Source organism: Taudactylus pleione, unplaced genomic scaffold (genome assembly GCF_031769625.1).
Source record: "Taudactylus pleione unplaced genomic scaffold, aTauple2 ptg000372l, whole genome shotgun sequence".
Taxonomy (NCBI): Eukaryota; Metazoa; Chordata; class Amphibia; order Anura; family Myobatrachidae; genus Taudactylus; species Taudactylus pleione.
Genome location: NW_028284773.1, coordinates 692,347 through 705,667, shown reverse-complemented (window position 1 = coordinate 705,667; position 13,321 = coordinate 692,347). Strand labels below are relative to the sequence as shown.

General features: G+C 43.0%; 1 protein-coding gene across 1 annotated transcript in view; it reads left to right on the top strand.

Annotated features, from left to right (window-relative positions):
- MUC4 (mucin 4, cell surface associated) overlaps positions 1–13,321 on the top strand; it is a 256,422-nt gene that overhangs the window by 184,392 nt on the left and 58,709 nt on the right. The window contains exons 39-40 of the mRNA XM_088444695.1: positions 3,267–3,407; positions 6,096–6,215. Of these exons, the coding sequence (XP_088300821.1) occupies positions 3,267–3,407; positions 6,096–6,215 (261 nt within the window). The remainder of the gene's footprint in view (positions 1–3,266; positions 3,408–6,095; positions 6,216–13,321) is intronic.

Below are 13,321 nucleotides of genomic sequence, written 5' to 3'. Positions count from 1 at the left end.
GCGTACGATGGGGCCACACTGGACCCCATCGCACAACCAACACATATTATACATTATCCCTAAAGTTCACAAGACTCTTAACAAGCCGCCTGGACGTCCTATCATCGCTGCTACTAAATCTCTCTTTCAACCACTGGCTACTTATTTGGATACTCTTTGTCAACCGTGCATCAAGCAACATCAGTTTTACCTTTTGGATACGATGTCTCTACTTAATTTGCTTAATGAGTTACCAGTTTTCACAGAAGAGATCCTGCTCTGTAGCGTTGACGTTACCAGTCTATACACTGTGATACCCTATGATCAGGGGTTACTAGCCATGAAGCGTCTTCTAATTAATAACTCTTTATATAGTGGGCCTAACATCGATTTGGTTATTGATTTATTCTCTTTAGTGCTACGTAATAATTTTTTTATCTTTGATGGCATTTTCTATTTGCAATGTGTTGGTTGTGCGAATTAGGCGGAAAGTCCGGGCCGCGAAAAAGTATCGCGGCTCGGCTCAAGTTGAATACGGCTCTTACTGTAAAGTTTGTGCATTTAAATTGTGCTTATGTCCCCTAAGTTTACTGGGGCAGATGGTATCTGTACACATGCAATTGATCTATAGTGAGGTCCTGTACATAAGTATGGCATACCCCCTGAACATATGAACTATTTCCTGTTACGTGGCCAATCGAGCGCCGTATAAAGATACAGTACATACAGACAATGGTGATCATCAGCTTGTGTTCTTACTAGTATTGGTTTTTCAAGATAAATAAATAAAAGTAGCCTCCCTTTACATATCTGAAAACAGTACCAGCATGGGATTCAGCTCTATCTGAATTCCCCAGGGGAACATGCAAATACTGTAGTAATAATAATTATAAACACCCAAAACAAGTCACCCATATTTATGCGTTTAACTGCAAGTTCCATCAAGTCCTGCCAGCCACAAACTGTTGTGGTAAGCTGGCACTCTCAGTGGCCTATTCATCAACACTAAATGAAAGGTTTTAAGGAAATTTTTCCTTAATTACCATTTTTTATTATTTTATTAACACACTGAACACAGGAGTTATCACTGATATCTCCTGATTAAGTCCGTCTGTGTTCATTTCCACACTCCCCATACTTTATTATGGGGATGTAGAATTAGGCTATTCATCAAATTCCGAAAATGATGTATTTTCGGAATTTGATGGTGTTACTATACGCCAAGTGTAGATGGCGTACAACCCCTGTAAGGCTACACGAGCTTGTGTAGCAGCGGTACAGTATATACTTACCTGCAGGTCTTCGTCTGGCTCCCTCCATTGCTCCCTCCTCTGACTCCGGCTGTATGTTCACCTCGCTACCTGCTGCTGACAACTTGTAAGTGCATCTTCTATTAACTGTTTATTTATTATAAACAGTTAATTGAAGAAGAACTTTCAAGTGTCACCGGGGAACAGAGGGGAGATGTTTCCAGCAGCAGCATGCGGCGGGGAGAACAGAGGAAAGTATTGCAGCCCCCTCTGCACAGCTCGCATCTCCCTGACGGCCGCATCATTTAAAGACGCCCACAAGTTACAGCCCCCGGGATCCGCGCCAGCGGCTGGGGCACAGAACAGCCACCGCGGCCAGGAAAGAAGGGGGCCGGGTTTGCTGGAGAGTGCATGGAGCGTGCAGCGGAGGTGGGAGATGGACACGCCGCCGGGGGACAGAGGTGAAGGAGACATGGAGGATGGCAGTGTAATGTGCAGGCACGCAGGGAAGAGTATCTATTTCCCGAAAAACTGTCATCGCAAAAATGACAGCTTTCCAGAATAGATACTTATGGAGAGGAGGAATGATGAATTCCTCCGATAATTAGGTAGAACTCCATGTGAGTTCTAAACCTAATAATCTCCAGAGAATTTTTAGTAATGATGAATAGGCCCCATAGACCTACACATGGCAACATTAGAATGGCTTGCACTGGCTTTCAGAGCATGCTGGCTGTTGTTAAATTACAAGTGCAGTATGCTTTGCTAGCCAGGACTTGTTGATATCTGTAGTTCCACATAGAAAACTAATAGTAAATGAAGAAAGTAGTTGACTCTGTTGAAAAATATTTTATACTCCTCAATTCCCTACAATATATTGTCTTTATTGCATCAATTTGCTATATACTGTATTCTTTTATTCTTTCCTGAAGGAAATTGAAGGACTTGGGGCTCTATTTATCAACATTATTTTTACTAAAATAATGTGAAAAAGGGTGTTTTCACACCCGTTTCACATTATTTTAGTATCACCTATAGTTATTACAGGGCAATTGGAGTAGAGTTCGTAAAATTCTACTCTAACCCCTAAGTATCACTTATTTTTAGTAAAGCAGATAGCATTTCCCATAATTGTAATGGGAAATGTGATCCGACCAGAGTTACTAAAAATAAAATGTGAAAAAATACCGGGGAAAGCCCTGTGATAATAACGCCACCTGGAGGTGGCGTTATTCAGGGTCTCCCCCGGTTACCGGCCTCCTGCCCTGCTCTAACGGGGAGAGCAGAGCCGGGAGTCGGTCCCAGTAATCAGCTGTGTGGTCTAAACAGACCGCAAGCTGATTACTGTAAAAAAAATAGTAAAAAAAAAATTTACTTACCTGACTCCTGGGACCGGTGATGACTCCCCTCCGGTCAGCTGGTCTCCCATAGTGCACTGCTGCCCGGTCATCAGGTGATCGGGCCCCAGTGCAGTATGGGAGATCACCTGACCGGAGGAATGGAGAACATCACTGGAGGCCCGAAGCATGCAGGTAAGTGCTATTAAGGGAGAAGGTGGTCGCGGGGGGTCCGTGATCGTGGGGGTGGGGCTTAGCACCGGGGGCGGGGCTTAGGGGAGGGGGTAGCAGCGGCGACCGGTCGGCGCATGCGCGGGCACTTAATCACGGTGTTTTTTGCGAAAATACCGTGATAAGGCTCCGAAGAGGATTTGCAGGGACAGAGCTTTATCGCAAGCTCTGTCCCTGTAAGGGATTTGTAGTAAATCCCTGTGATATTGCCTGAATTCGCAATGTGAATTCACTCGGTAATATCACACTACAATACGCATTCAATATGCGGATTGTAGTAAATAGAGCCCTTGATCACCTTGTAGCTGCATTTACCTCAATTGATACAATACAGAAAGTTCAGTATTGTAAAACAAAGCAGATTTTTGTGTCCAGCAGGTTATTTATGTCCATCTCTAAATCATGTATTATGTTGAAAAGTAAAGTTTAGCTCTGCAATCACTGTTGTATTGCTATTTGTTACTTACAGGGAAAACTAATAGCATCAACATGCTCCGCAGCACATCTCCTAATTGGTATAACGCCGGTGTGAGGTGTGTGTATTACCGCAAGAATCAGTACCTAGAAGGTTACCAGGAACGAACATGGAGGTTTTCAATTTCAGGAATGGGTAAGTTATTTTGATCTAATAAATGCAATCTTAGCACATTCCAGTACTGCAACATTACATTTTGGTGCCCTGTAACAGATACTTACATAACATGCCTACATCATGATCCAAATCAACATCTGTTCATTTACTGTCAGATACTGGTCATGATGGACAGCTAATTTGGTCAAATGAAGACCATATACGACACAGTATACAGTCACAATTTTGCTGAGCACCAGATTGACATTTGCAATGTCGACAGCAGAAGATTGACATTGATAATGTTGACATGGTTAAAATGTTGACATTATTAATGTCGACTTGGACAGAATGTTGACATTGTAAATGTTGACATTGCCATATGTGACATTTACAAGAGGGTTAGCGTTATTGTTACTGTTAGAGTTACCATTAGGGTTAGGGTTAATTTTAGGGTTACCATTAGGGTTAGGGACTGTATAAGAAGAAAAACAGTACATCAACATGCTAATAATGTCGATATAACATCAGTGTCAACATGCTGATCCTCACCATGGTCAATGTCAACATTATGAGCAAGTCAACATGTTCCATGTGGACACTACAACCAATTCTACATCATGTCGGCATGTTGAATGTCGAAATTGTGATTATTGAACATAAATACCAAACTCTCTGATATTGCTCTAGTACAATCACCATTAGTCTTCACTAATGGTGACCTGTCAGATCTGGCTCTTTCGCTTGAGCACTTAACAGATTAATTTTTCAGAGTTTGCCATGAGTCTTTACCACGTGACTCTTTATCGCATGATTATTTGACAGATGAGTAAGTGTGATGCAAAATCTAAGAGCATTCAAAAGTAAAACTGAATACATTAATATTAGCTGGTTTTCTCTGAATCCATAGTGATTTTCTTTCTAGAAGACTGACTTTTGGGCTAGCCTGCCTTGTATCTATCATATACAAAATGAAGGGACTTGCCTATGGCAACAATGTTCATAGGGATAGGGACAGAAGAAAATTTTTTTTTTCAATATTATTGATTATCCATATATTATTTTCACAAAATAAAACATTTACTTATTCCAATATTAGAATACATACACTAGCTGTTTTACATGGCGTTGCTTTGGTGTTCATTTATTTTTCTCTCTCCCTATTTCTGTCTTGTGTCTCTCCCTCTCATATCTCTTTCTTTCTTTTACAAAATGAAACCAGACTTGCCAACATATTTTTTTTACTGGCACTGTGATAACAAAATTGTTAACTATGGGTCTGATTCAGCAGTGCACACAAGTGCAATACTGTATGCAGATTCCTGATTATCGGGAATCTGCGCATGCACAGGACCCATTCTGTGAGTGTGCAGAATGGGTCCTGCGTAATCGCACGCAGCATCTTCGATGCCTCTGCCTGATTGACAGGCAGAGGCTTTTAAGGGGCGATCGGGGTTGGCCACTGTTCCTTGCATGTCCACCCCATTTTCTTGGAGTGGCAAGGCTAGGGACTCACTTACTGTAGCTGGCCAGTGGCCTGGCACTGTCCACCATTGTGACCATCAACCACCGATGGTCGCATCGCAAATGTAGCACTTGCATATTTACAATGACGGATTTGCAAAGCTGTCTGTGTGCAGCTTTGCAATTCCGTTCCAACCTGAATCAGCCCCTTAGTGTGGTGCACAAAATATATTATGATTATGAAGAATGGGATACCAGCGCTAGAGGGTGGACGGTTCCTTAAAAAGAATATGTATATTTATTACAACAAATAAAACAGTAAAAAAGGACATATATCAAAGTCAGTTATAATAACAATGGGGTATAAAATAGATAGTATAGGACATCCACATAAGAAACTGTTAAGTCTCAATGATAATCAGTCTTACTCCTTGGTATCAATAAGACTCATATAGGCAGCACAATGTTACCGGTTCAGGGATAGCAAAGTTAATTCAGTCCTTAGCAGTGTTTACCGCAGAGATGTGGGCTGATGTTGATCCTCTGGATGATCTTAATTGCTGCCAATAACTGGTATAATTCAGTCCATAGTCACAGGAGTAGATCCAAATGGAGTTAAGAGTGGTATGTCCAAGTGGCAATCATAAAAAATGCGCTCAACGCATTTCGCTGGATGTGTTTGAAGTCCAGCTTCCTCAGGAGCATATGTGAATGTGTTCCCAAATGGTCTTTTTACTGTATATCTGTTGTATGTCCACTAATTAATCACATCTGTGTTCACATTACAACCAAAGGAACCATCCATTAAAACCCAAATGATCTATCTAATCATAAGGCAATCCTACTTAATCACATAGTATTTGGAGTTCAAAGTTAAAACTGTAAACAGCCACAGATAAATGTCACCTTATTAGTGTAGTATTCAATAAGCATAATTTACGGAGTCCGTCCACGTGATCACTCCCGATCATGTGGCCCGGAAGAGCCGCATTCATTTGAGATGAGTAGAGAGACACAGTCTAATAAATTGGATGGAGTCATGTGATCGCAAATCATATGATCGTGAATCACATGATACCCATGAACCACTAATATTCATTCTAAAGGTAAACAATAGTGATGTCTTTAAAAAGGATATTCTTCTTTTTTGTCCATAGTTACCAAGGGGCTGACACCCCTTTTACCAGCTCTCATACAGCGCTTTGGCCCTCTATACGTTTATATTATGATTATGACTGTTTGACAGGTATTGTCTCCTTTTAGACCAAGAGCTTGACGCATATGACTTGTGCTGCAATCAAGTGGAAGATCCCCAGTTTTGCTCAATGTACATGCAGAAGAGACCCCCAATCAACTGCAGAGATTACAGACCTCTGATGCCTGGTAAATGATTCACTTCCTCGTCATTGAAAAAACATAGGGAAATTTAACCAAGGTACTGATTGAAGGGAAATATTAAGCCATCATTTCCTAAAATAAACTAGTCATTTATTCTACTCCCACCTATACTCCTCTCATTGATACTTCCTCACAACTTTACTTATTTATTTATTTAGTTATTACCAGTTATTTATACAGCACACACATATTCCACAGCGCTTTACAGAGAATATTTGGCCATTAACATCAGTTCCTGCCCTAGTGGAGCTTACAATCTATATTCCCTATCACATGTACACACATACACATTAGGGTTAATTTTGTCGGGAGCCAATTAACCTACCAGTATATTTTTGGAGTGTGGGAGGAACCGGAGTACCTGGAGGAAACCCAAGTAAAACACAGGGAGAATATACAAACTCCACACAGGGCCGTAGTGGAAATCGAATCCATGGCCTCAGTGCTATAAAATGTAAATAACACTTGAACATATATTTTTCCTCATTTTCAGGCAAAGAAAAATAAGAGAAGACATATCCTTAAGAAAAGTAAAATTGTTGCTTATTCTTATGGACATTAACATTTTAATTAGTAAATAAATAAATTAAATAAAAATAAATTCATTGATATGGATCATATTATATTTAGGTTTAAGAGCCCCTTAATCTGAAAATAAGAAAAGTTTAAAGCAAGATAGACAGATGTGAGGGTTTTAAAACAGGATAATTAACTAATAATTTGGATTTGAGCAACAAACAGCATGATATGTATGATCACATCACCTAGGTTTGCCAACCATCCGGGATTCCTCCGTAAATCAGGAAATCTATCTTGTGTCCAAAGGGTTAACATTCCCGTTTGGATGGTGTCTGGGAATCTCACAGTGGTGCACCACCCACCAGTTAAACAGTACTTACTAGTGTACAGTCAGCTCTTCCTGTTGTTCCACTTGATGGCCCACCTTCTGCCCTCCCAGTGGCCCAACTCCTATGACCCTTCTGGCCATGGGCATGATTGCACTAGTCAGAGAGACTGATTATGCATTGCATGAGTGGGCTCTGACCTAAGGACCATAAGGAGCTCTGGCACCTAAAAGGGCTATGTGGGGGCTTTTATGGCATATAAAGGGGCATTGGGGAACTCTGAAGGCATATAGGGTGCATGTGGACCAGATGTCATATAAAGGGGCATGTGGGGGCCTTAAATCTGAGAAACAAATCCTACTGTAATGAATACTACTTCTGTTTTGACCAAGCCCCCTTGTTACGCCCCATGTCTAAAAATGAAAAGGCAGTAACCCTCACATTACCACTGAGATTGTTCATCCCTGTTATGATCTGGCTGCTCCATAATGCAAAAAGTGGCAGGGGAGAGGACAACCATTAAGATAGTAATTAAATAAATAGATACCCCGCTCTTCCTATGTTAGCAAACAATAATTGGGTGTTTAATTTAATTTAATACCTGTGGCACTGGCACTTAGGGCCTGATTCAGCAGAGGATGCTAATGCCATCACAGCTGCGATGTCGCACAGAACACAACTGCGAAAATATACTAATGCCTGCCAATGCTCAGCCGGCATAAAGATGCCTACTTCTGCTTTCTCATATCCATCCAATATTGCTCTTCTCCTTAAACATCGGTACCATCGACACACATTGACAAGTCACGCAGCATTTACAACAAGTCTGACCAGCCGCAGACACTGTCTCCTCACACGCAGAGAGCTCTTATGCTGCATATGTAATCACAATGGCTAATTTATGCATTCCCATGAAACAGCATTCAAATGGACGGACACGTCTGCGTTTTTCCAGCCACCCCCCCCCCCCCGTTACTACCTCCAAACGCTGACAGACTGTCACTGACTTTGCACTAACTCTGTGCGTCCGTAATCACAATGTGATTGCTGTGCACGCACAGTGCGGATTATACGTATGCACAATGGAAAACAATCACTCAATATGCTTCCGTAATCGTCATTGTGTACGCTGCTGAGTCGGGCTCTTAGCTCTTGAGCCGTTGTGGGGGAAAATAAAAACACTAATAGATAGTAGATGTACTAAGCCTTGGAGAGAGATAAGGTGAATAGACATAAAGTACCAACCAATGAGCTCCTAACTGTTATTTTTCAAAGACAGCCTAAATGACAGTTAGAAGATGAGTGGTTAGTACTTTGGGCTAAATGTAATAGGGTGTGAGTTGTAAAAAAGTGTGAGTTTAGCACTAAACTCGCATGTTTTTGCAACTCGCACATGTAATAGGCTGCAGAGAACATGCAAACTTGCATGTTTCTCGCATTTCTATTACTCACATGGTGCAAAGTCACATCCAGATGTTTTCTCATGGAAAACCTACAACTCACCCAATGTAACATAGTGCGGGTTTTTAACTTGCACAGAATTACTTAAATAAAACTCGCAAAATAATAGACCTGGGGAAAAACGATGTACAGGTCATACCCATTTATTCATCAACCAGCACCTGGCTCTGTGAACCAGTCCTAGTTGTGGAAATATGGGGGACTAAATGAGTAGGGGTCTCCCGTATTATCCACAACCAGTACTGGGTTCTAACTAGCGGGGATATAATGCCACAGCTGGGGGACACGCTTCACAGGGTCCCCTGCCCGAAGTATAATTCACCCCACATTAGTCAGCACAGGCCGGGGATCCCTGGGAGGTGGGGGCATGCCCCCATTTTGTAGAATGGTCCAGGACGCAGTGGCGGATCTAGAGTTTACATATGAGGGGGCGGTTTAAGAATAATACTGACTCAAATGTGCACCAAACCCCCCATCCTCCCCCCCGACCAGCCAGAGCCGTAACTAGACTTTTCGTGCCCTGTGCCAGTAAGAGCATTGCCCCCCTCCCCACCTATTTTTAAAATAGGGACATAAATGTGCACATGAAAAAGGGCCATGGCCTCATGGGGAAGGGCCAGGGAAGAGATAGGGGAGGCCAGGAGGTGTTGGGGATAAAAGAAGAGAAGGCTGCAAGTGAGAATGCTAATGAACAGAAATTTGACAGGCCCAAACTAAATTAAACAGCGCCCCCTGCCCTGCGGTGCCCTGTGCCATGGCACATGTCGCACCACCCTAGTTACGGCCCTGACACCATCTGTGCTTTGTTACATCACTCAGCATGTTACATTGTACATACACAGCAGTTTAATAGTAAAGCACTCCCATGATCTAGACTATTGCATTATCTTTCATAGGAAAACACATGGTAGATTGTCTCATACAGAACCCCATGTGACAGGCGCTTGTCATGTGATTAACCTGCAATGCAGACACATGAAAGAAGCAATATGCAGCAGCAGACTCAGTTATGTCTCACAGAACCCTAACAATACAGAGTCTGTCTGACTCTCATTGGCTGCTGGTTAACACACACATTGCTACCGCGCTGGTGGCAATGTGTGTGTAAACTGCACAGCCTGAGCCCACTTCCCACCCTCCTCCTGGTGCTATTGGGTAAGCGCTCAGGGGGAGGGATGGGGTTTGGCTGTGTAGCACAGGACCGGCGCTGTGTAAATGTGTAGCGCTGACCGCATACACTGTGGTCAGCGCTACACTGCCTAACTAGAGTGGGCCGGTACCGTGGCTGGCGGCACACACACACACACCCCCCACGCCGCCGGTCCTTCGGCGCCCAGGGCACACGCCCTGCTCGACCCCCCTTAGTTACGCCACTGCTGCAACACTATACAACACACAGGTTATGACAAATCTGACTGTGTGTATGCACCATTATGGTGCATACACGCGGTCAGATATGTCAGATGAATGATTGAACGATTTGAACGATTTACCAGTGATTTGAACGATTTGACCAACAATTTGAACGGTTGAACGATTTTTGCCTGTATTAAAATGAATGGAATCGTCCAAATCTGACTGCAAACACATCAGATGTCAGATATCGTTATCTGACAAACGGGAACGCGCATCGTTCATCGTTCATCTGACAAACATGTCAGATATGTCAGATTTTCCTTCAGATATGAACAAATGAAAGATTTTTTAAATCGTTATTGTACAGATCTGAAGGAAAATCTGACCGTGTGTATGCACCAATACTATCCGTCTCAGTGATACAAGAAAAGGTTTGCTATTACATTTGGCATAAATGACAAACATTTGGTAAATCTTCCTAGGCAGCAGCATTCCAGCCTATTATGCAGTCACACAATATTAGCATGTCAGCGCTACGTACCTCAGTGTCACCCTGACACTGCAGTCTCCTTGACTGCCCATGATGATTAATCTGTGCCTCTCAGGGTGCCCCTTCTACACCCCAGGAGCTTCCAGGCTAGGAAGGTGGGATCACTTGAAGTTTTTTTCATCCTAATCCTCCCCAGGGGCAGTTGGCTAACCTCCATGGCATTTTTTCCCCCAAAATAGGGTAGCAGCAGCAGCATCTCCGAGCAGCAGGACAATAGGTATGACAGCCTTGACAAGACTCTTTGGAGGAGAAACCCTTCCAAATGCTGCTGCTGGCAGTGGATGTGGACGGTACACTGCGGCGTGTGTCAGTGCCGGCTCCCTGCTTCCTTCCCGCGCGGCGTTGCACTACAACAGAGGAGGGAAGGGAGCGGACCACAAGGGGCAGGCAGCTGCTGCAGCGCTGCCCGCTGTCATGTGTATTAGTAGCGGTGCGTCCGGCAGAAAAGGAGCCGGGCACACCGTTACTATTATACATTGCAGCAGGGGGCAGAGGAGAGGGGGTGATCACTGGTGAGCCAGGCGCCCTACCCTAGTTACGGCCCTGCAGGCAGCAGCCGCACTGCCCGGCTGAGCCTGAGAGGCTCATTGTAAATAAATGGGCGAGCTTCTGGGAATCGGGGCTGTGTGTACAGGGGGCGATCGCCCTGATCGCCCCCCTGGATCCGCTACTGCCAGGACGTTGTCCCTGCTCTGCCCCCCAAATGCTGCAGCATGAGCTAAGGTGGAACTGTGAGCGATCACGTAGGACCCATTCTGCACATGCGCATGCTCAGTCCCCCAAACATTGGATATGTACTGTACGTAAACCATTGTAAAAATATACACCATGGGCTGCGTGACACAGCTGCTCAACCGAGGCTTTATGCTGCACTGCCCACATATTAGTCACTAATCACTGAAAGGATTCCCCAGAACGATGTAGATATACCTAATCATATTGGTGATCCAATTAGCTATTGTGTCATTGACACAGGCTAATCTATTTCATGCTGTAAGCCTTCAGGAAATTTAGAAGATCATCAGTTATCCTAAACTCTAGCATACGTATTTCTTCACCGATCTTCAATACTTTAACAACCTCCAATGAGCCAAGAGATACCTCTTCCTCTTGAAAAATTGATTCTGAAGCAATGTTAGAATCACAAAGTCCTGATATAAATAGAACTAAGAGACTACTGGAAATATGGTATTGTATAGAAAACTCAAAAAGGGAAATTTGCAAGGAATGGCAACAGCCAGGCAAATTTGTAATTTTAATGTGAATAAATTCATGTCCACTGATTCAATTGGTTCAAAAGTAGATTGTTGTAGTGCCTTCAAAATTCAATTCAAAAGTAACTAGTGAAGCAAAAAGAATGCACTACTGGTAATAGTGGCAACTTTCTGGAAGAAATGGGAGAGAGCAGCGAGATAAACTTTAGAGAACTCAGCTTTATGGAGCCTATTCATAATCGGTTCTTGGTGCTCTGGTGCCGGGACAGCTGATCTGAAAAGCAGCTGTCCCTGCAATCAGTAACTGATATTTACCAGTACCAGGTCTGCCCTGTATGCACGTGTCACCTGCGGTTACCCATGTGCATGGCCACGGAGGGTTTTTGCTCAGATCACTTTTTGCAATACCGAACCTCCTTTCCATAGAAAGGAGCTCTAGGAACCAATGCCATCTGAAGCCGGCATTGATTCTCGCTAGTAAACTCTGTAAGCTAATGAGCCCATTACTAGTGTTTCTGCAGCTGTAATGGGCCTCTTTAATGATAATAAATAGATCACTAAATAGACCACTTATAATCTGTTGTACATGCCAACCTGCAGAAACAAGTACAGAAGGAGCAATTTAACTAGATGAAAGTAGTTGTAGATTCCCTCCTCTCATACCAAGAAAGAAGTATTCTAGATTCTATGAATATTATTTGCTTAATCAGGCTGATGTATGGGGCCTATACATCAGCAATAAAAGAAACTGTTAACCGATTCTACATGTTTTTCCCAGATTTAACAATTCTCCGATCAATGCAGCCGCAATAAGCAGTATGTAGGTAGAGCAAGCCGTCCCTTCAAAGTATGCATGGCAGGTGCTGGGTCCCCCACCGGCCGGCGCCCCTGGCAAATGCCACCCTGGCCAATAGGAAGATACGCCCCTGTTGATATTTAATATGTCATATCCACAGTTATGAAGCCGATATGGTTACAGTATCGACATTTAATATGTCGACATCTGAATACATTTCAACATGGTCAAATTGTTGACATATGACATGTAGACATAGTGAAAATGTCGACATTAGGGTTAGGTGTTAGGGGTAGCATTAGGGTTAACATTAAGGCTCGGCATACTGTACATGAAAACTGGATTGTGAACATGTTATTTCTGCAATATCGAGATGCAGAATGTCAACGTAATGAATGCTGACAAGATGAACATGCCGACATATTCTCTGTTCAAATTAAGACTATTTTGACAATCGTATTTTTAAATTATGTCGAAATGGTCACTGTCAACCTAATATACCAAACCCAGATTTCCCTGCAGCATATGTTCTCCCATAGCTAGAGCTTTTAGTACTGTCCTTTACTCTAGAACATTGATTGGAAGCTTGGCTTCGACTAGTGAGTTATGGTATAAAAGATAGACAGTTAAATGGTCGACAATATCTAGAAAGACAACAGATGTTAGATAGACAATAGGTCAACAGGGTCAAAAGGGACAAAAGGCTGATACACTAATGGTCGGCACGAAAGAATGTCAATGTGTACTAAAGGTCAACGTACCACATAACTGGTCGACACACAACTGGTCTACACATTTTTTTTCTAGCACTAATCATCACCCTAACCCTCCCCATGGTGCCTAACCCTAACCCTTCCTCCTGGTGCCTA